This window comes from Chaetodon auriga, chromosome 13 (assembly GCF_051107435.1).
Source record: "Chaetodon auriga isolate fChaAug3 chromosome 13, fChaAug3.hap1, whole genome shotgun sequence".
Classification (NCBI taxonomy): Eukaryota; Metazoa; Chordata; class Actinopteri; order Chaetodontiformes; family Chaetodontidae; genus Chaetodon; species Chaetodon auriga.
In genome coordinates, this window is record NC_135086.1 from 21,380,363 (window position 1) to 21,405,926 (window position 25,564).

Below are 25,564 nucleotides of genomic sequence, written 5' to 3' on the forward strand. Positions count from 1 at the left end.
CTGCTGCGAGACTTTGGTGAAAGCAGGTGTTCTCTGTGGCAAAGCAGCTTCATTCTTGGCAAAGTGGATAATGATATCTTTAGAATGACACTGCTGAGTGCCGATATTTTATGCCAGTGTTTATTCATCCAGGTTTCACTGGCAGCTCCTTGTTAGATAAGGTTGGATTCATTGTGGGTTCTTCACACCGCACAGCATACCAGACCCTTGTGTCTTTGGTTCTTTGTCATCTTCTTTTCTAATGTTTCGTCACTAAGGAGGAAACACTAACCTGAGCCACTTGTTCGTCTAGGCAGGTGAAGGCCAGGCAGAAGAAAATGGTCTGCAGATCAGCAGCACGTTCAGCCTGAATCCCGACACCCCACCTGGCCGACCAACAGCCTCCTTCAACCCTGGGCGAGGCTCGGGCCCCCTGGGCCAGCTGGTACAGAATGGAGACACAGGGACGCACAACAGAACAGGTAACAAGTTTATCACGCAGGTGGAAGAAATCTGGTTTGATGTGTTGTCAGGTAAAACGTTTGGATTGTTTGTGACTACAATGAAGTGTCACAGTTAGCCTGGGCCCTGCAGTGCGTGCAAGCTAGCAGCACTGAAGCTAGTTAACATCATGTGAGTGCTGACAGGCCACATGTGTCTGTTAACCATCACTTTATTCAGGTTTTTGTTTTGAGGAACCTGCATGCTGCCTCCACCCGTGCTGGAAAGCATATCCCTTCAGCCCTCACTGTCTGCCCTTTGCCTTTGGCCTTGGTCAGACAACAGGCAATTCACATTTGTTTCTGGAATCAGATCTTTAAGACAGACTGTCTGCAAAGTCATTTGCAAGTGATCCGGTCAGATTTGTGTGTCCACACAGCCTGTGGATTCTGCTCAGCCTCTCTGATGTTCTTCCCGTCACTCTGGATTTGACATTGTTGTTGTGTATCAAGTTACAAATGACACAAAAGACACTTTGAAATCTGATTTGCGTGGCCAGGGTATCCGGACTGAGACACGTCTGTAGAAATCTGATTGGAATCGTATTTCAAACCACCTCTAAATGTGACCTGTTTCTGATTAGCAAAAATCACATTTCTTGTGGGTTTTTTACTGTCCAGACTTTCTAAAACTGATCTGGATATGCCAAAAAAACAGATTTGGGCTGGCAGTCTGAACTAGGCCTATGTTCTGTGAAATTGCTCTTCATGACCTTCGTCTCTCCTCTTCCCCTTGTCCTTTGCATAAGCATGAACGCCACCTGTTGTTGGTTGGCTGGAAGAGTGGTGTGTGGCTCGATCCAAGCCACTTTGTATGTTTGCCACTTACGGAATCAGCGCTGTGTACAAAAACCAGACTTTTTCAGTGCACACACAGAATACACAGCTAGTGGGCCGGGAGGAGATATTCACGAACAGTGTATTTAATCAGAATGTCTGCCGCTATTACCGTGGATACAGTCCGTCACATATCAATCCGTATCAGCTGATATATACTGTACATCTTTGACAAAACCTATTCTAAAAAAAAGATGTGGAACAAACTTCATGCGTGCTCTTTAGAAGTGTTTCCGGTGTTTGTTTGTGTGTTTACATGCGTACACATGTAAACAAGTGATTAGGTGTTCAGGTAGACGCTGCACTTTGTGTGAAAAGACACAGCCCTCTCATTGATTGGAGCAGCAGGGTCATCGTGAAAAAAAGCTGAACCTGCTTTAACTTTTGCTGCAACACAATGCAGCATTACTCTGCAAAGCACAGCAGGCTGCTATAAAACACTGTCTAGTGTTTTGGTGGTAGATTATCCTTCAAACTCTGACATATTACTCCAACTGGCTTTCCTGCATGGTTTTGTCTCGTCGTCTCACTCGTCGCCTGAAGTTATGCGCCGCAGCGAAATCAGCCCATTATAGTGCTGCTTCTGGTTAGAATGCATGACAACGAGGTTTTTACAAGAGTGCGTGCACGCTACGAGGAACCGGACAGGGCATTCTGTCATGCTTTGCTTGGCACAGTAGGGTGAAAGTAAAGACTTGAAACTAAATAAGTAATAATTCAATCCGAACATCAGTTTAATTACAAACTGATATAATCTAAATGTATCCTGTGGAGTCTTTGGCCTCTAGAAGCATGTGCTTTCACTTTGCTGTAGGTCTAAATTCTGTCAAAAAAAGAAAAAAAACCTCTGTTGCGCTGAGCAGAGCTGATGTTCACATCTAGAAAAACAATGGAAAGCTGAGGAGTAAGGAGAAAAGCTGATCAGTTGTGTGTAGGTTGAGTAAGTATTGAAATTCATGTAGACAAATTCCAGTTTTCACCCTCAGACCTGCCCAGTGAACCATCACAGACTTTGAAAAACTCCACCTGTGCGCTAAGCACAGATGTGTGAGTGTGTGGTGTGAGGGGGTCAGCATGCTTTATGAAGAATGGGACAGCATTGTGTGAAGTCATGCCTTCACATGACAAAGAACCAAACACACTGAACTTGTTCTCGCCTGTCATACTTGCTTTTAAGATTAGAACACTATGAACTGGGTGATTCCCTCAAGCAAATTTCCCAGCATTGCAGACCTGTGGAGAGTGTGCATACAGGGATTAAATAGTTCCCAAGTGTGCCATCAGGCACTTTCTGATTTCATGGTGGCACAGTCCCAAGCCCTGACTGACTTATTGGCATTTAAGTCCATGAATCGATAAGGTGGGACATTGGGACGGGGCCTGAGACAGTTTTATGTTCCAGTCTTGCTCCACACGGACTCCAGATGGTGCTGTTGACTGCAGCGGTACTCTGTTCTAAAACTGGCAGCTGGAGGATTATGTTTTTGGATGTTTGCAGTTTAAGCCAGTACAGCAGACTCACATTTTGAGCAGCCACTTCGTGCTGCAACAGCATCTTATCCAGATTTACAACCACAAAAAACAACAAACCATGATTTGGCTGGAGATACAACAAGTGTGCGGCTGTGTGACTTTAGGCCAGATGGATTGGTGGTGCTAACAGCAAGTCTGATGTTATTTCCTGGTTTTCAGTTTTACCCTAGTTGTGGAGCGGCTATACAGCATAAATGGATATTGTATCATCCTACTGGTCATGGTGCTTTGTTATGTGGTGCCCCGCTATCCCCAAATGGTCAAGGTGCAGACCACACTCCCCCATGTCCCTCGTTTGATTCTAGCCAGGTATGTTTTATAGACGTCACACCCGTGTCTCCCCTTCTTTGCAGCGTTTACCTCTCTACCGTCACCCATCCAGCATATAAATAATCTTAAAAGATGTTATCATGAAAGGAATGCAGGCAAGGGAGACATGTTCAGACTCCTGGAGTTAAGAAGGACATGGTTGATTAATGACTAGTATATAAAAAGATGCAATGACTCACTTGTTGATATAGTACGATTACACTATAAGATCAAAAGTATGTGGACACCCATACTTGACATTCATATATTTGAAGAGCTCGCTCCACTCCTCTTTCCACTAGATTTTTGAACCTGGCTGCAGAGACTTGCTCAGATTTTGGTTTTGCAGTTGGTGTTTCAGTTCTGCTGTTGTATTAAGATTTCCCTGAATTGAAACTAGGAGCCCAAACCATGCAGAAAAAGACAGCATACTTGTGACATATACTTGGAATGGTGAAGCCAACTTAGAGAATTTCATAGATAAAAACATCAGGACATGAAACAAAAGGTGTTGAAGAACAGCACTAAGAGTCACTGCTTGGCGCTCTGTCTTTCCCTGCAGACTCGTGGATTTCCCAGTCAGCTTCTGTCCCTCGCAACCAAAAACAGACAGGGGTCGACTCTCCGTCACCAGCCACCTCCCTGCCCAAACCTCCAGGCCAGTCTTCCTCATCTACTTCCTCTTCAAGCTCCCAGCAACAGCCCAGGACGGTCAAGGTGATCCTTTTTTCCCCCTCTGGTTTCTTTTTCTGTCTGTATTCAGTAGTACAGAGGGGCACTGGTTCTACTCGCAGCTAATGGATTAAAGTCCGAGTTTACCTGTTGCCATTGTAAAACCGGCTTGCTTAATCATTAAGTCATTGTCATTTGTTCATCGCAGGTGACCTGTGCTAACTGTAAAAAGCCTCTGAAGAAAGGCCAAACGGCATACCAGCGTAAAGGCTCCACACACCTGTTCTGCTCCACCACCTGTCTCTCTGCCTTCTCGCACAAACCCGCCCCCAAAAAGAGCTGCACCATGTGCAAAAAGTGAGCGTGCTGGAACCCACTGACCTGGAGATATCTGTAACAATCAGCCAAATCTGTGCTTGAGTTGAATGAAGGGAAAAGAAGAGTTATCTGTCTGTTCCAGTTATTGAGTTTTAACTCATGTGTTTGCAAGTCCTACGCACAGCATCTGAGTGTAAGGACAGCTGTTATTCTTTGAGCTAACTGACTCACACTTCCTGTAGATGTTAATCTGTCCGCGCCCTGTGATGTTTTTCTTGTTTTCCAGGGACATCACAAACATGAAGGGTACGATCGTGGCCCAGGTCGACTCCAGTGAGTCTTTCCAGGAGTTCTGCAGCACAGGCTGCCTAGGTGCATATGAGAACAAGCAAAACCCCCCCAAATCGGGCCTCAAAACCAAATGTACAGTCTGCGGCAAGCTCACGGAGGTCAGTCTGTCCAACACACCGTACAGCACATTCTCTTGTCCACTTCTCCATTAACCTGTCACTCCTAACCAGAGCAACACACCTGCCACTATATTCCTGACAATGGGATGAATAACTGGCTAGCAGTGGGTACACAGTGGGTGTATTAGTTAGCACCCATGAAGTGTGACAGCCAATTCATGGTTTCCACATCCGTCCTCAATACAAGCACACTGACTGCACCCACACAAGAAAAGCTTGTTAGCGCTTATTTTGTGCATATTATGTATGTACTGTATTTCCCATCTGTGGTCCTGTTTTCTTCTTGCGTCCGCAAACACCATTTTTTGTTTGTTGGTATGTTTGTTTACTTTGTTTACATGTTGTTCAGACAAACACATCAAATAGAGGAGCTCTACAATTGTAGTATGTGTTGAAGACTGTCCACATATAAGTATGCAGCTTAAAGAAATCGAGATCTCTGCAGACTCTTGTTAAGCTTCCCCTTCTCTTCATTATTTACTTCCTTGGCTTGGCTGTTTGTTTTGTTGTCTTTATGCTCATCTTCTCGCCCTCTTCTCTGTCTTTCCTGTGTTTGGTTCTTATCCGTTAACGAACATTCTCTTAACACCGTTTCACTGCCTCTCCTCCGCTTTGTCTTCCACCTCAGGTCACTTTCATTCAATATTTATCTCTGCCTTGTTCCTTGTGTGCCCTCATTGTTCTCTTGTTCACTCTTTCTGGCTTTTCTTTTCTCCATCCCTCCATTTCAGCTTGGCTTCTCAAGGCCCATTTTCAGCAGGACTCAGTCTCCATGAGCACCACATGCAAAAACAGTTGTCCCAGAGTTGGAAAAAAGCTCCTTCCACCTCACAATGCAGCATTAGTTAGTGAGTTGGAGTTGGGGAAAGTATCCAAAATAGATAAACTAGTTCAGTTCAGTTTCTGGTGAGCTTGGCAATATGTTTTTCACTGTGTTTTCTAGTCCTCACATTCAGTATTAGGCAGGGGGGTTATTGTGTTACCTGCATCCCTGTGTGCCTCAGCTAACCAGCACTACTGTCACCTAGCAGCCACAGCCATCTACATTTGTGACATCATAAAATTGCTTGCATTATTTGCATCTCCTCCATGATTTAAGCAAGCACATAACATGGACAATATGCAGATGTAGGAATTAAACAACAAAGAAACAAGAGTTTTCCAGTAGATTTGTCATTCCCTGTAGCTTTAGCTAATTTTAATTTCAGGATGTCACAACTTAGGACAACTTAGAAAGCAAATGCATGAAAGAGGCGCTGATCAGCTGTTCAAGAGCAAGCCTGCATTTTCACAATGGGAAGCACTATTGGATTTCCACTGAAAGGGTTGTTTGGGCTAAGCTAGAATTCCACAGAAATGAAGTGAAACAAAGTGTGATGCATAACTACATTGCTCTCAGACTGAGCAGACGAAAGATAAATGAAGTGGAGTTAATCGGCTCTTGCTGCCATTTCTGCATTTTTCTGTCAACAGATACGGCACGAGGTTAGCTTTAAGACTGTGACTCATAAGATCTGCAGCGACACATGTTTCAACGTTTACCGCAGGGCCAATGGGTTGATCATGAACTGCTGCGAGCAGTGTGGCGACTACCTGCCCAGCCGAGCGTCAGCGAACCACTTCCTGCTGGTTGATGGCCAACAGAAACGCTTCTGCTGCCAGAACTGCATTAGGGAGTACAAGCAGGTACTGTAGGCCCAAATGCAGGCTGCAGGTGTGTAGGATTTGCCTGATTGGGGCCTATGTGATTGATTCATTTATTTCATTCAACTACATTCATTTAAAACTACAGCTTTGCCTTGACAGCCAGAACTTTGACACATGGCAAAGTTTCTGCTGGGGCGACCCCTCCTCCTCCTCACAGCCAGGCATCTGCCTCCACAGTAACTACAATAAAATCATCAACCTGGCTTTGTTACTCGTCCTCCTAAGATATATATATATATGAGAAAAAAAAAGCATTTACAGTTGCAGAAATACTAGTGTGCTTTGTCATAATAGGAAATGAAAATCCAAGTGAGACAGCAAATGGTCCTTGAGTGAACAAAGCAAATGAAAAAGGACTCTGTTTGCACTGAAAGCAAAAGGACTATATTCTACTCCATATTACTAATGGTTCGATCAGCATTTTATTTTGAGGATGTGTGTTCTTTTCTGCCAATGATTGTTTACATGTTGGCCTCCACTGTGTGAATTTTTTTTTTTAAAGGTCCAGTCTTGGTCATGATTGTTGATGGAGTTACAGAGTTGAGCAGCCACTGTTTGTCCTGCCAAGTTGTGTGGACAGACTAGGAACCTCCAGATGATGAAAGGCACACTTTAGCAGGACATGGGTCACCAACCCTTTGGAGCCCTTTAAATCTCTAGTCATTCTGTTATTCCCCTTTTTCAAGATATCACAACTAAATTGTGTTAATTTTCAATATTTGCTTGGCCTATTGGACATTATTGCTAATAAGTGGAAGAAACCATGGCGTCTGTCTCATTGCAGTGGCATGAAATTCAAACGACAGGCTGACTGTTCACTGAAACTGTGAGCTGGTGTTTGTCAGACATCCAATATGAGCAGTAATGATCCATCTAGAACAGACCAGCGCAGCTGATTTAATAGTGAAAGCTAAGTGTTTCCATGGCTGATGACAAGTCTTCTCTCTGTCTGACTAGCTCTGTTGTCCACATTTCTATAAAAAGTTGAAAAATCCTCAAGAATTTATCAGTTCCTCTCAATAGATCCTAACTTATGCCAGCAGGAGAGAGGAGGCACATTCTGAATTCTGTAATGTCGCCTCACTTTTAAATCAATCTTTGAAGAACTCAAATTCAATAATCACAGTTTAGCACAGTGAGGAAAATGACCTCAATCTTTACTCAGTTGTAATTGCATTTTCCCTGATGTACTTTGTTGGGAGGAATAAATAAAAGTGACAACGGTACCAGGTCTGACTGCACATACTGAAGATGCATTTTTATCAAATAATGCTGTAACACATTTCCAGGGCCGATGATGCTGCTACCACTGTGATGATAATAATAGGACAGAGCAGCGGGAAAAGAGTCACAAAGCGAACAGATAGTCTGTTTGCTCTGTTAATGCTCATATGTCATCAAGGTCAGAAGCCACTCTGGATTCTTAACAAACACATCAGAATCTCTGGTTTCAGTGAAGATTTCCCACAATTACTAATAATCCGTTTGTCCCCTCACTAGCTTTATCAGTGAGTTGCTAGAATCTTATAGTCATTGCAGGTCATTGTGTCGTTGTTTGTTCTGATGTGGTGTTTTCTCCTCTGTCTCAGGCCCACAGTAAACTTGCGAGCTGCCTGACTTGCAAAACGCTGATCAAGACAGGCGAGGTGCTCCACAGCCTCGGAGCAGGCGGCACCATGGGCTCCTACTGTTCTGTCAACTGCATGAACAAGGGCAAACTGACGTCAACCTCTTTCCTCAGTGAGTAACCAGACGACTCAAACAAGAGGGTTGAAGCTTTGAAAGTGAGCTTTTTGAACCATAAACATTCCAGGTTGAAGAATATTGATTTTTGAAAGGGCCATCTGAAGTGTGGCTTTCACTTTAAACCTTTTATCATGTTGAAAATTTTTTTTTTTTCAACCAGAAAAAGAGATAATGTATTCCACAAAATCCTATAAGATGTTCAACAGATATGAGCAACGCAAAGTTGTGTTCTCAGTGCTGTAGGTGGGCAGTAGTGGGGGTGGGCAACATGGCTAAAATCAATGGCATGTGTAATCTTCTATCATAACAACAGTATTTATCAGGATACAGTAATTGTTCTCTAATTTGAAAGAAGTAATGCTTTAAGATTGGCATACCACACTTCATCATATTGGATTATTTTCTTCATTTTGAGTCAACCACAGAAAAACTCAAAACAGAAGAACTAGCATTCTTTCAAAACAGAAGCTCCAACGTTCCACATGGGAACAATAAGTTCAAGTGTTACAAGTAGTCCTCTGCGTTTTCTCCAGCTTGGAGGTGCATTACTGTCACCAACTGCTGCTGTCATGTCCCGTGAGAGCATGGTTAGCAATCCTGCTGCCCAAAGCGAATTGCCTTGCGAGGCAGCTGGATTTGTGAGAATCACGAGATCATGTGAGAATCCAGCCCTGATCCTGCCCCAAATATATAGCTGAGACACTAAGGGATAGCTCCTGCTGTGGACACAGCACTCCCGAGTCTCTACCGGTGGGAGCATTTCTACTGTTGTACAGTATACACCGTCATGTTGCCCAACCCTACGCTTTAGCAGAAACATAATGTGCATTTGTCATGGTAAGGCCTGGGTAGACCACTGTTTATGTTACCAAACATTGAATACGTAAGTAGGAACAACTTATGTAAAAAGGATCTTTAAAAACCACAAGCATATGTAATAACTGCCTCTTTGTATTGTTGTGATGTTTGATGTCTGTGTGTATGCAGACACAGAGCCCACATGTCACTTCTGTAAAAGGAACTCATTACCGCAGTACCAGGCCACACTGCCAGAGGGAAACATCCTCAACTTCTGCAGCTCGCAGTGTGTTACCAAGTTCCAGGTGGGGGCTCTTTTATTATTTCAAATCAGAAGACACAAATATGGGTCCAGCTTATTTTTAGTGCCTCATGTCCCTCTGATGTGTTCTGGATTATTAAATACAGTAATTATTTGGTGTAGTTGAATGAAAATGCCACATAGTTTTGTCTAACTATAGTGTCTGCTGCTGTGACAGTGAACAGGATGCTCCTTGAAATAAGCAGAAAATACTAATTGCATGCAACCTAGGTTAGCCATTGTCCTCCACCCATTGGACACATGCTCATGAAAACAGCAGCTCTAAACACAAACATGAGACACCACCTTTCTTCAGTGGAGTCCATGGCCTGATTAGTTTTTTAGCATCATGTTGCATAAATTTACATATTGACTTCCATGCCTCCATCATTGTTTATGACACAGAGTTCATATAATAGCGCCCATGTGGAAAGACAGGTTTGTGGGCGTTGAGGTATTTTCAGGTCACTGTGTGTGTTTTTTAGCTTCATTAATTATCTCTGTAGTACAACCAGGTGGTGTGTTTTGATATATCCAGTAACAGGATGCTGACAGGCATTAGGCATGTTGGATCATGCCTAAGCTGCATTTTCTCCATGTGATTGTTTTGTTTTGTTTTGTTTTTTTTTTAACAGAATGCTACTCTTCAAATGGCCACCAATGGACAGACGCCCCTCTCCACCACGAACAACACTGTCCAGCTGAAGTGTAACTACTGTCGAGGATCATTCAGCCTCAAGCCCGAAACTCTGGACTGGGAGGTAAGACCACCTCCAGGAGCAACTTTTTTTTATACATATCACAGGCAGATCTGTCTTTTTCTTCAAGTAATAATGCTCTTCTTTATTTATTTTTTATTTGTTTTTAATAAAAGAACCATAGATGATAAAAGTTCAAGGAGTCGACCAAAGAGCTGAAACTTTAGCCAGTAAATGAATGCAGAGCAGATGAATCAGAATAGGTACAGTACATTTATCTATGTGTGTGTGTGTCTTCAGGATAAGGTCTACCAGTTCTGCAGTAAAGCGTGCTGTGAGGACTACAAGAAGCTCCACTGCATTGTGACGTTCTGTGAGTACTGCCAGGAGGAGAAGACGCTACATGAGACGGTCAAGTTCTCAGGGGTGAAGAGACCTTTCTGCAGCGAAGGTACTAAACTCCTTCCTCTCTAAGAAACTTCAGAAATCTGAGCAATTTGTTTTACACTTCCTTTTTCTGTTTCATTTTTTTCTTTATCTTTTCTTCTCTTTAATTGTTTGGTGTCGTTTTCCAGGCTGCAAGCTGTTATTTAAGCAGGATTTTATCAAGCGGTTGGGTCTGAAGTGTGTCAGCTGTAACCACTGCAACCAGCTCTGTAAGAGAGGTGTGACCCGGCAGCTCGGTGGCATGACCCGGGACTTCTGCAGCGAGACCTGTGCCAAGAAGTTCCACGACTGGTACTACAAGGTCCGCTCATACTCAACGTGTCTGTTACTAAATGAACACAAATTCCGCATGCGAAACAAGTTTTTCTCAGTGTTGTGAATCTGTCCGCTTGTGGCCACTAGGCGGCGAGGTGTGACTGCTGTAAGGTGCAGGGTAACCTGACGGAGTCCGTGATGTGGAGAGCAGAGATGAAGCATTTCTGTGACCAGGAGTGTCTCTTGAAGTTCTACTGCCAGCAGAACGAGCCCATCATGGTCACACAGAAAGGCCCCGAGAACTCCAGCATGGGTATGAACTGTGTGTTAGTGTGTGTGTGTGTGTGTGTGTGTGTGTGTGTGTGTGTGTGTGTGTGTGTGTGTGTTTCCTTTTGAGGAACTAAGGTCTTACAGATTACCCTCTTAAGGACATGCTTACTGTTCCATGTAACAGAAAATGCTCTTTAAGGGTCAAGTATTACAGAATGAATCAGTGTTATCTGAACTGCAGTGATACAAAGAAAGTCAAGCCTGCCTGCTTGTGTGACTGTCTCTCATGATTTCTTTACGAGTTAAAGATGTGATGTATTTCATTTTCCTCTTTACAGGGTTCGACATGCAAGGCACCAAACTTGGGGTAAGGAAGAATTTCATCATCATCAGTTGCTCTGAGATGTACTTCATTTATATTTTCTGTTTTCTCAGATTTATCTACTGTCCTCTAAAAACAAGCCTATTGTTTGTTGTTATTTCTGTTTGCAATTAAAACCTGCCCTTTTTTTTTTTTTCTCTGCCACGTTGCAGCTGGTGAATCAGGGTTCTGTGGCGTACGCCGGTGGAGGTTTGGTGAGAGATGTCAAGAACAAGGCAGTGCTCTGCAAGCCGCTCACCCTGACCAAGGCCACCTACTGCAAGCCTCATATGCAGAGCAAACTTTTACAGACAGGTAAACACAGCAGCATCACACTCAGAAGAGTGCTACCAAGTTTTCCTTTCATTTCAGACACTTTGAATTAGTTTGATAGAGGGAAATGATATGAGGCAGTAAAGGCAGCCAGCTGGATTTGAATCAGAGATGTGCAGGGCTCAGTGAATAGCATATGATCACAGGTCAGACACAGATAAAGTTTGCTTTAGCGAGCCAGTAGAACTGGGACATTGCTGTATTTTAGTGAAGTTTTGGTCTGAGTCCAGCTTAACAGTTATGTGGAGGAATTCCTGCTGCTTGCATATTGAAATCATTACTTTATGACCCATTAATACACATACTGATTTGCACAGATAATGTTATGATTTGGCATGTCTGTGTCCACAGATGTAGATGATGGTGTGAAGAGGGAGTATGTTCCCGTACCCATACCTGTGCCAGTCTTCATCCCCGTGCCCATGAACATGTACTCCCAGGTCACTCCTGCTCCCATCTCTCTGCCTGTACCGGTAAGATATGACCCTTAGCTGAAGAACATCAGAAAAATCAACAAAAGCCTGTTTAATGGATGTTACAATGACACGCTGCTTAAAGTGTCTCTTGTCAGAACAAATTGGCAAACGCAGCAAACTCACTCACGCAAAGTGAGGGGAGATTTGCTAATCAGAGTTGTCTGATTTCTAACCAAAAACCTACATGTCTCGTCCCATCCAGGTTCCTGTGCCTGTTTTCCTACCCACTACCCTGCAGGGGGCAGAGGAGATCATCCAGACCATCAACGAACTGAAAAACAAAGTGCCCTCTGATCCTCTGGAGGCAGACCTGCTCTCCATGGCCGATATGATCACAGAGGACCAGACGCCAGGTACACAGGGGATGAACACTGATGGAAATTCTTGAAATTCTCTCTTTATTTTAAATGTCCAAAGTGTCAAATATTCAGAAGAAAGTGCACACAGAGACGTGGTTTTTAGGTTTAACTGTTTGTTTATTTCAGTCTTGACCAGGCAAGACAGTTCAGTCAGATACACATAAAGCAGCAAATAATGACAGCGAGCACCTACCCGGCTGTGTGTTTCAGATGTGAAGCCGGTGAAGGTGAAGACGGAGTGTGGAGGGGAGGAGTCCTCCAGCAGCAGGTCCAAGGACAAGGAGGAGAAAGAGAAAGAGGAGGAGAAGGGGAAGAAGGAGGAAGAGGAGGGGGAGAAAGAGGAAGAGGAAGAGGAGGGGGGAAAGGAGGAAGAGGAGGGGGAAAAGGAGGAAGAGGAGGAGGAGAAGTACGAGCCTGACCTGGACCTGGAGGCGGACTTCCCTCAAGGTAAACACCTCCTGTACATGGAGCTCCAGGCCTGTCAGTGGTAGACCAGGGAGGCAGCGTCGGTCAGGAACCACTCACAAGCCGAGAGGGATCGTGGTCCTGCAGTGTTTGGTGTTGATAGGCTCTGGATTTCAAACAGTCAGAGACTGACTTCGATATAACAGGAAAGGAACATTGAGCCCTTTTAGGTGCACTTTTCATCATCTGCTAAGCACGACAGACCTCATTCATTCCATACTAAACATAACTGAATATAAAAATCATTCCTGACATTATTTTGGAACTGAAGCCATCTCATTCATTCTGTTTAGTGAAGCAGCGCTTATGTAACAGCATCCGACTGCATGGGTTTTTAATGGATCAGCACGGTAATTGAAATTCAGATTCCTCCCTCTGGCTATTTCTGGACCTGCTGTCATCGCCACCTACCGTCCAGAAGAGTATGAGGTCATTAACCAGGCCAATACATGTGCTAGCTTCTTACTCTATTGATTTTTTGTCCCTGACTGTGTATTGCTCAGCCATGATCATATGTCCTTCAACCGCAGCTTCAGCCACAATATTCGGTCCATTCTTGGGAGCATAGCCAAAATATGCTGGTCTCTTTCTCAAACTAAGCTTTTTGCCCTAAACTCAGAAAGCAGTGTTTCAGAACTCATTACGTTCAGCCTTCAGTATTTTTGTATAATTCTCGTAAACAGCATCATTGAATGCTTTTCCATTTTTGGTAAATAAATTGCATTATTAGCATCATAAAGAGCATTTTTTTACCTTACAAATTAAAGTGGTAACCTTTTAATGTAACGCCCCATCAAGCATCTACACACTATATAAATACTTTAAGTGTAACCTTTAATGTGGCTGCAGCAGTTGGATTCTTTTAGCTGCTGAAAATTCACCAGCTGCTATCGCTGATTTTACTAGTAATATGAACAACATTCTTGCCAGACGGGTTTTTTAGCATCGATCAGTCTCATCTTCTCTCCTGTCCACAAGCCAGAGAGTCTGATTTGGGGCTAATTTCCATCACACTCTGCGGCCTCTTAAGTAACAGAGTTCCAGTCAGAGATATTTTATCAGAGATAAAAGTGCCTTATCCTCATATGTGTTAAATTCAGACACATTCATGTTTATCTGTCTGTCTTCTTCTGCCTCCTCTATCACTAGTATAGATTAAATAAGTAAGTAATGCTGTGGAATAGTTTTGGGGGGTAGGGGAGATATGTGACTACTGACTTCCTGCAGGTATACATGGTTCTTCAGTGACAGTGCATGTAAACATGTTGTGTGATTTGCTGCCTAAACCTGTTTGTCTGAATAACCTGCTCTGTTAAATGCATGTAATTATACTGACTATGACAGCGCGTCACTCTACCTGAGGCTCAGGACCCCATAATGCTGACACACTCAGTGTCTTAACAATAAGTCGTTGAAGTAAGTGCTGACCCACTGAACTCTGAATGCCGAGTCACAGTGTATAAACCCCTAAATCTAAAGTAGTGTTACCTGTTTCCCATCCTGACTGGATTTATTTTTCCATCATATAACAAATAAGAAAATAATCTGACAGATGTTGTTTCCTGTCTCAGCCTCAGACCCTGTTCCAGTCCTGGAGGGAATGGATGAGGACATGGGCTTCTCTCTACCTCCAGTCCTGGCAGAGGTGAAGGAGGAGGCGCAGGAGTCTTCACCTCGACCACAGCCCAGGAGACAAGTATGTGCACAGACACAAACACGCGCATGGAACAATGTGAGTCCTTTGTTGTGGCCAGCTACAGTTAATTGTGTAGTAACTGGTGTGATTGTGTTGCAGGGGAACAAAAGGCAAGCGGTGGAGGAGAGCTCAGATCCAGCCTTGTCCTCTTCTTCCCATCCAACAGGCAGACACTCAGAAGGTCGATCACTGCCCCTCAAAGCTCGATATGGTGTCCATGCCTGGAAACGCTGGGCGCTGTCTCCCTCTGACCAATCAGATGACACCAAAGTAAAGGACAGCTCCAAACCAGGTGCATTGTTTGGCTGAAAATGCCAGAAGTGAAAGGTTGATTGTCGAATTTGAAAACCTGTAAGATGTGTTGCTAACCGGAGTCGGTGTCTGTTTCCATCTCCTGCAGCCCGGACTAAAAGTAACCTGCTGCTGCTGAGCTCAGAGGAGCTGAATGTGGCTCTGGCCCGGTTTGTCAGGGAGGTCTGCAGGCCCAGTGGGGAGCGCTACTCTCCAGACAGCATCCTCTACCTCTGTCTGGGGATCCAGCAGGTTGGTACAAACCCCAGAAACACCAGCACCTCTCCAGCAAGACATAAGACTGTAAAGCAGACACCAAAGTCTCAAGACTGGACATGGAGACATTTATCATTGCACCACAAAGATTGCACCACATGTTTGTGCAAACAGTCCATCTGAAATATTTATTTATTTATGCCCTTTGTTTTTTAAAATTGGCACAAATGTTACTGTGACCACACCAGACACATATTTGACCGTAAGTCAAGAATTCATACACTATCTATGATGACATTTCACACAAATGTCTGACAGGATAAAAAGCTGAAGTCATGACCTTGTATATCCAAAGGTCAACTCCACTGTGACATCATAATGTTCTGCAGAAACTCTTCTCAGGTCATTATTCAACACCTTAACTCAGGAACAGAAGGGCAGATTGTGACCACATTTCACACTTGGTCAGATGCTGAATTGTTGACACTGATCTTGGGTGTCCACCTTCAAACTGTGCTGATTGTAGAGATTTTCTGTGCTGTCGGGTTGAAGATTACAATTTGTAGCTTCTTTGCAGCGACATCCATCTTTGAATCATTGTAGTTCACAACAGGCTCAGTGGTTTGCTGATGTTGAGCTTCAGGGGATTGTCTTTGCACCATGTGATGAAGCTCTCTATCAGTCCTCTGCACTCAGGACAGCATGTTTCTCACTGGAAATCTTCTGTTTCACCAAAAAAATACACTGAATACCTTTTATTGAATTCCTCAAAAGTCTTCACTGTATGTTATCAGTCTGGATACACATGGATGTAAACTGCAGCTTGACTGATGGAGGCATAAACCATGAGGCAGGAAATCTAGTTGTCATGTTGTTTCTTAAAATGAAAACATTTTTTTTTATTTTCATGTCAGTCTCTCCTCATCTAACTAGTTCTGTGGAGCTTTGTTCAACTTCCAGTGTATCCAGTTTATACTGCAAAAACAATACGGAATTTCTCCTTCGGGGGACTAATAAAGGCATTCTGAAAAGAATGGGACATCCTGCTGCATACAATCACAGTCCTACCCTTGATGTCCCTCCTTTGTTTCCCCCCTCACTTCCTGTTACCTCACTGCTGTCTATCAAATAAAGGCAAATATGCCATTAAAAATACTTTTAAAAAACTAAAACAAAATTGAGGCATCTCTGGCACTTGCCATAATGTAGCAGAAGGCTCAATTCAGTAGTATTTTTGTTGACTTCCTGTCATTAAGTGTCACTGTTTCACCAACTAAAATAAAAAAAAGAAGATAATGCAAAATAATGAAATTTAGATTTATATAAAACAATATAAATATTCACAGGGAGTAAATACACGAAGCAAGAACTTTCCTTTTTGTCCCAGTAAAATCCCTCTGTAGTCATTTTAGAGGTAGGAACTCAGCTTCAGAGTGTGTTTCCAGAGGGACAGATAGTACTGGTGCACAGCCTTCCCTCCTGCTCCCACATGTGAGCAGCAGCAGCAGCACAGCATGGCTGCAGAGAGGAGCGCAGGACGGCCAGAGGTCCTCTGCAGTGAGAGTTTTCTCACAGAAACATGTAAGAACTGTGACTCTGTTGGTAAGAACGATCCCTGTTTTCAGATTTCATGGTTTATGTACAGTTTGAGGCCTAAAACACTTGAAAATGTTTCACACTTTGTCTGGGCCTGCTGGTAAACTTCCCTCCCTTTTTGAAAATGTCCTTTCAGTGAGCTGGTTTGTGGGGTTTCACTGAGGTGAAGACTTGTATTTTGTATTTTTTTAGCAGGAAGCCAGAAAATATCCACGCTCTGCTCCAGATGGGTCTGAATGTACAGATTTGTGTGTCCAGTGATTAGAACTCTTTGCTGTTCACATTCTGGAAAACAGTGATGATGATCTAAATATGAGGACACTGAAGGTTGAATGCATATGAGCAAACACAGCCTGCGTGTGTTTCACCTTTTTTAACTTTGAGTTTTTTTGTCTGTTTGAAGCATCTTCACGCCAAAGGCCGGACGGATGACCTGTTCAGTGACCCGTGCTACCAGCAGTTTGGAGAGGAACTCAATAAGGTCCTGAAGGACTGGCAGCCCAGTGTGCTTCCTGATGGTGAGTGCAGCCACGCGTCGTCTGATATCACCGTCAGTCCAGCACTAAAAGTCTGCTCTATTGAATATTGTCAAATTTTTTGGAATTTATAAGAAATTTGACCCACTACATAAGTGAGTGACCACATTTTGTACACAAAATAGGACAATTAGAGGGACACAATCCAAAAATGTGGAGCTTAGAAAGTAAATCTACCACTGATGATGACACTGGACATGTGGCACTGTGGTATGAGTGTATGAGTGTGTGCTTGTTGGCGCCAGCTAGTGACCGTTTAACTGTAGTGTTGCTCCATCGTGAGCGGTGTCCAATGATTAGAACTCCTCTGCTGTTCACATCCTGACACGCTGTGATTGCACTGTACTGTCAAATGAGGACACTCTATCAGCCCCAACAGGCAACACATTTGAAGCTATGAAGTTAAAAATGAGTTTACACTGAAACTAAAATTAGTTTTTACTTCTGCTGTATTGAGATAGAGGCAGGAAAGGCAGGGCAGAGAGAGGGAATGACATGCAGCAAAGGGCTGGACTCACACTCGGGCCTCTGCAGTCAGGACTCAGCCTTAATACATGGTACACACTCCACTGGGCGAGCTCATGGGGAGCCCAGAATTGAAATCTGCTTGATCCAAAAATCTGAGCGTTTGAAATGAGTGAGATCCAATTGTGAATAGATGGATGGAATCAAAGCCGTGAACAAACACAACTAAGCACATAGCGTTGGGTTTTATTTATGTTTTACACAGCGTCGCAGCTGTTTTGGAATCGGGGTTGTAGAAAGGGTTTTAACGTGTTTGCTGCTCTCCAGGCTCGCTGTGGGGTCGAGTGGAGGAGCAGAGCCTGTGGAGCAGCCGGCAGCTCGGCGAGCAGAGTCCTTCCGCTCTGCTGCGCTCTCTGGTCTACCTGAACACCAAATACTTCGGCCTGCGCACCGTGGAGCAGCACCTCCGCCTCTCCTTCGCCAACGTCTACAGCCCTGACACCGTCCATCCTGTCACCAAGGAGACCACTGTCTGCATCCGCGTGCCTTCCATCTCTCAGGATCACCACGGTGAGGCGAGCAGCGCGGACACAGTTGAACATTTGTAGCACTTTTCTGATGCGTCCGAGCAATATCAGTGCAGTTAATGCGACTAGCGTCTTGTCTTAGAAAATAAAATTAGTAGAAAGAACCTGCATGTTATCACAGCCACCGTAAAGAACATGCATGATAGCGTCTAGATAAGATAAAGAAAAACATAAGATAAGATAAGATTTATGACTTTATTGATCCCACACTGGGGAAATTTAGTCGTTACAGCAAAATCTCCCCAACATGACTGTCCCACAACTTTTCTCTGTATCTGCACTTAAATCTGTTAATCTGTTGATGACATCATCTCTCCTGTGAGTACCACCTCTTACCTGCAGCCTTTAATAATAAGGTCAAATCACGTTATCTCGTTAAAAATGTTTGATTTTGTCTTCTGGTCCTTCAGTGCAAACGGAGTCTGGGAGGAGGAAGCGTAAGTTAGAGGACAGCGATCAGGACTATGAACCAGACGACGACTCAGGAGGCCCCACTATACGCTGCCCGGTGAAGAAGCACGAGTGTCGCCTGTATGACCTCTACAGATCAAAGTGGTGAGGTCAACATCTTTACTATTGCAGCTAATTACAGTACTCTTTCTCTAAAGTACCGTCTTCCTCACCGCAGTACTTCACCTCTGTAGTTGAAGCAATTTCAAACTCCTCCTGCTGTTCTTACCCAGAGGAGCAGATTGTGCAGCAGCTGGAAAAACAAAGATTCTCCCACTTCATTAATCTCATGCTCAAAGCATTTCCAGGAGTTATTCAAAGTGTTGGAGGTTACTGTAGAGAGAAGTTGTTCCTCTTTAAATCTGAAGCAGCTGAAATCAAAATCTGGCCTGCAACTGATGATTTTATGGATCAATGAATGTAGTGATTAAACATTTAGTATTTTATCTGACAAAAAATGGTGAAACAGTGTGAAAATACAACCTAAAAATGTTGCTCAACTTCAGACATTACATTAACCTCATGGATGTTTTAGATAGCAGTAACTGAATATATTTCATAATGTGTATAATCTGTAGAAGGTTTGATTTAGGCAACGTGTTTCTCTTCAGTTGCTCCGTCTTGCATCCCAAACTCAGTTAAGCAGTGTGAGTCCTGTGATTATAACTCATTGCTGTTCACATCCTGAACCACAGTGTTGATTATTGAAAGATGAGGACTCGCCATGAAATACTGTCAGCTGTCAAAAGTTTCTCTGTATTATTCATGAGGAAAATCCAAATAAGTTCACACTTCTCTCTCTCTCTCTCTCTCTCTCTCTCTCTCTCTCTCTCTCTCTCTCTCTGACCTCCCGTTTTCTCTCCTTGTCCCTCCTTTAACCATATTTTCTTCTCTTCTTCCTTTGTCTTCTCTTCTTATCTAATTTTTTTGCACTTTTCTGCTCTGCCACCCTTTTTCCTGCTCTTCTAACTCCTCCTGTTGCGACACTGATCTCTTACTCTATCACTCTATGATGCTTTCTCTTTTTATTTTTTCCTGACCTCCCCTCTCTTCTCACACTGTTCTTGATGCTTCCTCTTATCTCTTTCTTTCCTTTCTCTCCTTCTCTCTCCTCACTTTTCTTCTTGCCTTCCACTCTGGCCTCTTCACTTCTTCTCTCACCCCGTCCTTCCCTCCTCACCCTTCCTCCCTCCCTCCAGTCCACCATTGTTGCGGGAGCGTCTGGACGTCTTCTATGTTCAACCGGATCCAGCCTGCAGTCCTGATGACCCGCTGTGGTTCAGCTCCACACCGCTGGAGCGACAGATCCTGGAGAGCCTCCTCACCAGAGTCCTCCTGGTCAGGGACATTTACACAGACAAACAACACCTGGAGGAAGACGAGGAGGAAGAGGACAGGGGCGAAGCAGTTGGGGGAGAATAGCAGTCGCCTGGACTTCTGCTAGCAGAGCCAGAACCTTCAGCAGAGGATAGCTAGTGTGCGTGCTCCTCCCCTGTCTTATCGTCTAGCCCTCCTTCCCCTCCTCGCCGACTTGCTGTTTCCTCCTGGTGAGGGGCATCCACAACAGGGAACTTGAGAAAGCAGAGGATGATGATGGTGGTGAAGAGCAGCCCAAGCTTGTGCTTCTGCTGGTAGATTGACAAACCAGAGGAGGAGGACGGCCACCAATGTGTCCTGATGTGTGATGTGAACTAGTTCACGTTAATAGGAGGATAAGGAGTAAGAGATGGAGGGGGTGGAGCTGTAATTCATTATCTTTAGCCAAACAAAAGCTCAGTCAGGTAGAAAACAAAGCGTATTGACGGTTATCATGATATTTTGGAAAGATAAGATGTGCTGTCGTGCACTGGCATCAATTCCAAGGGCCTAACGTGTTTATAGTTCTCATCTTAAATCTATTCAAACTTTAAACAACACAGAATAATGCTTTAACAAAGGTTATCAGCAGCCGCCAGGAGGCAACAAGGAGGTACCAGCAGACGCAGAGGCGAAGGGTCGGGATGTTATTTTCTCCTCACCGCTACCGGTCTGTGTGTGGAAGAGAGGCAGTGGAGTGCTTGGGGTGAGAGAGGGACTCAATTTTTACAAAGATAATCAATAAGCAAGGGACAAGGCAGGCGGAGGGGTCTGGATGAGACCAGGACCACTACCCAAGAAGAGTAGAGGAGGCAGTGCAAGGCTGATGCTGTGTCTGTCTGAAAAGTTGGAAGTTGGAAATTCCCAGTTGGTAGGTTGAAATTCCACCTTTGATGCATTTTGTAGTTCAGCTTCTTAAAAAAAATAAAAAAAAGGTAGAAACATAGCTGGTGAAGTTTTTTTTTTTGTTTGTTTGTTTTCTCTGCCAACATTCTATCCTGTTCCAAATTTAGCAGCTAATCGTGCTGGTATAAGAGCTACTTTATACAAATTTCTATTTTAATGTGTGATGAAACGCTTAATATTCTCCAGCAGAAATGCGTTGATTGGCGGACAGCTTCAGGTCTCTTGCATCTTTGACCAGTGTGACTTCACCAATGAGGGTTTAACATTTCTGCTGTTACATGGAAGTGAAGGTGTCACTTTGTGCATTTAACAAATATTTGGTTTCATGAATTATAGATTTAGCATCACCCATCCACACGCACATGTCAGCTTGTCGGACTTCTGCTCAGGTCAAAGTTTGGTGGTGTGAAAGTGCTGTCTGACTACTCTGTTGTTTGGCGAAAAACAGGCGGGAAATGGCGTGGGTAGGGTTGGAAACTGCAGGAGCTTAGCAGGGCTAGCATGCTAACACAAAGTTCATTATCAGACATTTCCATGAACCTCTGTCACTGTTCTTGCGCTCAGTCCAGCTAAACAGCATCCCTTCCTCTCTGCTGGTATTACTTGGCCATGCAGCTGGAACACATTGAATGGCAGGTCAATCCCACCCACCAGAGATGTCGTGTGTCACAGTTCAGGCTGATTGAACTCTGTGTGGAGTGAAAGGTGGGATCAGTTTGTGATCAGGAGCTAATACATCTGTTCCTCATAGAAATGAATGGTGAGTGAAATCTGTTCTGACTGCTCCATAAAGATATGGTCACATTACGCGTCCATCGCACCAGTGCTCGCTCGCCGTTTACCATTCCGTTTACTGAAGTCCATAAAACAGACGAATCCAAGCATGCGTTTCTTGTTTTGGTGTGCTCTCCAGCCGGCTGTCAGAGTTCACCTTTGACTGGGCTGATGTGCTCAGAGGTATAATTTTAGCCTGTTTCATCGCTGTATTTAGTGCATAGTCACACTACCAGACGGCAAATGTTCTCACCTGCATCAGAAACATGACTCTTTTTCAGAGGGCGTGTGCCGGGCAGTGTTATTCTGTGACCATATCTTTATGCAGTGAATACTGTGAGATCACCAAACTCATCGTACCAAGAGATAACAGCTGTAAATCATCCCGCCTTAACAGGTGCAACAGAAGGGTCAGAGACATGTCGTGCACACCTGCACAGTCTAGTCAAGCATAATCTAATCAGGTAAAATGTGTGTGTGTGTGTATGTGTGTGTGTGTGTGTGTGAATGCGGTTAAAAGTTGTGAACCTAAACCGAACTAGGCTGAAAGTGATGCTATGTAGTGCTAACAGCTTCAGAGTGCATAACAGAAACCTCCAGTGTGATACGTTTTGCCACGTTTTGGGTGAAATTTGGAATTTCTGACTCTCCAACGTGTCTGGAACGCAGCATTAGACCAGCAGCCTCTTCCTCTCAGTCAGGGCGATCTACCATATCACACATCTCCATTAACGGCTGCTTTCATTCCATCCCATCATCCCGCTCACGGCTCTTCCTCTGTCAGTACTGCTCTCAGGCAAAAACCATTGCACCACAGAGGACTTCAGCTCAGAAGAGCAGGAGTCAGGACTGATCCCAGGACAGTAAGAGAGGACTGACTCTAAAGCTTGTGTTATCTCTCTTCCGACAGACCTGACTCGCTGTGGTGTCAGGTAAAGGCAACCTACCGACATGCTGCATTTCTTGGATTTTCTTGCATTGGGGGAACCTTCATTCATGCAATGTAGCATTATATGCGTACTAAGCCCAGATTGGGTTGCTTTGAAGTGTAAATATCTCTGAAACGAGGAAGTGATTTGAGATGGAGTCAACACAGAGGGACACTGTGTCGTTTGGGGGGAAATAAAAACTCCCTCCGAAACCTTCAGCTTGAAAACCCGCCTCCCAAGAAGCCTTTTTAAAAGACTGATTATTTATTTCTTTTTATTAGTTTGACTGTATCCTCTTTGCATTGGGATGGGATTTTTATGGGTGCCATTTCCTTAACTGTCATTCTTTGAAAACCTGCTGCAGTCCTGCACCCTGGTCTCTCTCTTGTCCATTAATTAAAGGGTATATGGTGCAGGAACCTGCTAACCATGAAGGACACTGATTATTCAGAGCTCAACAGACTATTTTTGAATGTTTCCTTTCCGCTTTTGTCCCCGTGTTTGTATTTTTCAATTAGTCACCTCTAAACTTGATATCGATTTAGTTTGAAAACTGAGCACTTGTTAAGAAGTGCCCTCGTCTTCTTCCCAGCTGTTTTAGTGTTAGCACTGCGAAGCAAGAGCTTGTATGTAATAAAGAATTGGTTGGGCTTTTGAATTTTTTTTCATTTTCATGAACTGAACCTGTTTTCTTTCAGAGTTATACTATCCATTGTTAATTTCTATGATTTTTTTTTTATTATTTTAATTTGTGGTTTAAGTCCCCTTTTTTTTACTTATGAGTTTTATTCTTTGCTCTGATTGTTTCAATAAATTGGATAAAGTGTCATCAAGTTAAATTCAAGTGAAGATTATTTGAAGATTCCTTTTCTGCTTCTTCGTCGTCACTTACTGGCTGTCGTTTAAATAGAGACAGCGCTCTCACATGTTAAAGTTGGATACATTTTTACACCAAGCTAATTTCTGTTCCCACAAGCAGTGCTCAAAATGTAAGGAACACCCTCCGGATGAGTTGAGTTTGACCCTCCATGAACTCGATGTCTCAAATTTCTCACTGGTCAAAAATCAAACATGTCTTCTCTGCATGATCCACATCACTGCTCCTCCTGGCTCAAGTGGATTTACCTGGGGAACAAGGTCAGGGAATGCTCCTCTAGAGTTTTATTTTGTCTAAAGAGCAGGTGTCCCTGTTATTTTGTACACTTGACTGAGTGGTGTTGAACTGCAGTGTAACATTTCAGGAACTAAGGCAGAGGACTGAGCGGGAGAACGTCGGTCTGGATTCTGACACCAGAGGAGTGTCGCCAGTCCAAAATCCAAACCTTTAAACTTGACTGTGGCGTTTTAACAAAACTGACGCAGGATCAGAGACCCCGGTCAACCTGGCTAGCTTTCCTGCTGGACTCAGAGGCAGTGACCAAACCTGCCACAGGTTTGGACCTTCAGTAGTCGCTGTGGCTGGCTTTAATGCCTAATGTGAATGTGCCTATCTGTATATACTGAAAGTGAGTGATTGTGACTTGAGTCTGATGCTATGTGTGGGCTGATCTGCTGATACGGTCATGTTAAATAAATGGTTTCATTTTCTAATCAGACTCCTTAACGGTGCACTTTTATTTGCCTGTAGTGAAAACACATGGACATTAAAGGTTCAGCACACCATAATGAAGTCTTACCTGCCCCTGCTGGTATGGAGCTGTGAAGCTCTACTCTGATGCGCTCAGACTTTGAGATTGTCTCGCTGCTTATTCAATGTGATGGTGGTGAACAGAATCTTAAAACAAAAAAAAAGAATTAGGAGTAACCAGGACATTGTTTCTGCTGACACAATGTGCTGCTATGTTTTTTTTACATTTTCTTGTTTAAACTACATTCCTGTTCAGTTTCATTGTTTTGGGTCAAGAGCAGAGAGCCACAGATTAAAACCTGATAGTGCTCGACCTAAGAGAAATGTCCTGTTGTGAAGTTGGTGAACTTACCCTTTAAAGAACCGGGGTCGTGTGATGAAGGTTGATGCTGCAAATCCCTCAAATGGGGAAATGGAGAAAAGACCAGCAGGGGACAGCGAATGAAAACTCTGATAATACTTTATATACACTACAGGGTCACACAGGGTCTTCAGGGTTTCCACCAGATGTTTGTCCTGCTGCATTTGCTCCCAAACAGACAAGAGCATTAGTGACCCTGATGAAAAAACACACTAAAATATACAAAATATTAGTATACTGAGCATTCTTAAGTGTACTTGCATCCAGACTAATATTGTACTTATTACACTTCAGTAGTATTTAAGTAGCACAAAAGTCCAACTGAAGTTTTATTTAGTATATATTAATCACAAGCAAGTTTTTGGGTTTGTTCTTTTCATTTGGGGAGAACCAGCACTTGAACTGGGTGATAAGGTCTGGCTCACAGTCAGTGTTCCAGTTCATCAGTCCTGTCGAGTTCTTCATGGACCTGGTTTTGTGCGCGGAGGGCTCCGTCATGTTAAAATGGGGAAAGGTCCAAACTATTGACACAAAGTTGGAAGCACACTTATCTAAGGAAGAATTATTATCCTGGGTCAATGACCTTGCTATCCATTCCAACGTCAGAGATTATAGAAATATGTGAGCCCCAGGTTAAAATTATTACAGGGTGTCAATGTTGGCACAGCATGGGGGCCTCTTCACTGCGCTCTGACCTTCCTCGCTATCATGTCCATTTTTTACAAGGTGCCAGGCGGACATGACACCGCGGCAGGGAGAGTTATCTTTGAGCTGACGGACAGCAGGGCAGGGGGAGGTGTGGCCTGTCGACACCCCCGGGTCAGTGCGGCAGCCAGGGAGACGAGGCTCAGGCTCGCAAGACAGGAAGTCGTGTTGGAGAGGTTAAAGCGGCCAGGATGTGTTGTGTCACTACGCAGGGACTCGGTAGTAGTGTGGATGT

The 25,564-nt window shown here is 43.8% G+C and overlaps 1 protein-coding gene across 2 annotated transcripts in view; it reads left to right on the forward strand.

The window, feature by feature from the left end:
• Positions 1-24,231, forward strand: part of zmym2 (zinc finger, MYM-type 2) — a 32,400-nt gene extending 8,169 nt beyond the window's left edge. For both annotated transcript variants that reach the window (XM_076746862.1, XM_076746861.1), the window contains exons 3-25: positions 293-461; positions 3,721-3,875; positions 4,039-4,187; positions 4,435-4,597; positions 6,092-6,304; positions 7,915-8,065; positions 9,059-9,174; positions 9,806-9,931; positions 10,169-10,319; positions 10,444-10,616; positions 10,718-10,883; positions 11,179-11,207; positions 11,375-11,516; positions 11,886-12,007; positions 12,213-12,363; positions 12,580-12,816; positions 14,406-14,530; positions 14,630-14,822; positions 14,931-15,073; positions 17,037-17,151; positions 17,962-18,204; positions 18,632-18,776; positions 19,871-24,231. In XM_076746862.1, coding sequence (XP_076602977.1) covers positions 293-461; positions 3,721-3,875; positions 4,039-4,187; positions 4,435-4,597; positions 6,092-6,304; positions 7,915-8,065; positions 9,059-9,174; positions 9,806-9,931; positions 10,169-10,319; positions 10,444-10,616; positions 10,718-10,883; positions 11,179-11,207; positions 11,375-11,516; positions 11,886-12,007; positions 12,213-12,363; positions 12,580-12,816; positions 14,406-14,530; positions 14,630-14,822; positions 14,931-15,073; positions 17,037-17,151; positions 17,962-18,204; positions 18,632-18,776; positions 19,871-20,093 — 3,600 coding nt within the window. In that variant the 3' untranslated portion in view covers positions 20,094-24,231. The remainder of the gene's footprint in view (positions 1-292; positions 462-3,720; positions 3,876-4,038; positions 4,188-4,434; positions 4,598-6,091; positions 6,305-7,914; positions 8,066-9,058; positions 9,175-9,805; positions 9,932-10,168; positions 10,320-10,443; positions 10,617-10,717; positions 10,884-11,178; positions 11,208-11,374; positions 11,517-11,885; positions 12,008-12,212; positions 12,364-12,579; positions 12,817-14,405; positions 14,531-14,629; positions 14,823-14,930; positions 15,074-17,036; positions 17,152-17,961; positions 18,205-18,631; positions 18,777-19,870) is intronic.
• Positions 24,232-25,564: the final 1,333 nt, after the last annotated feature.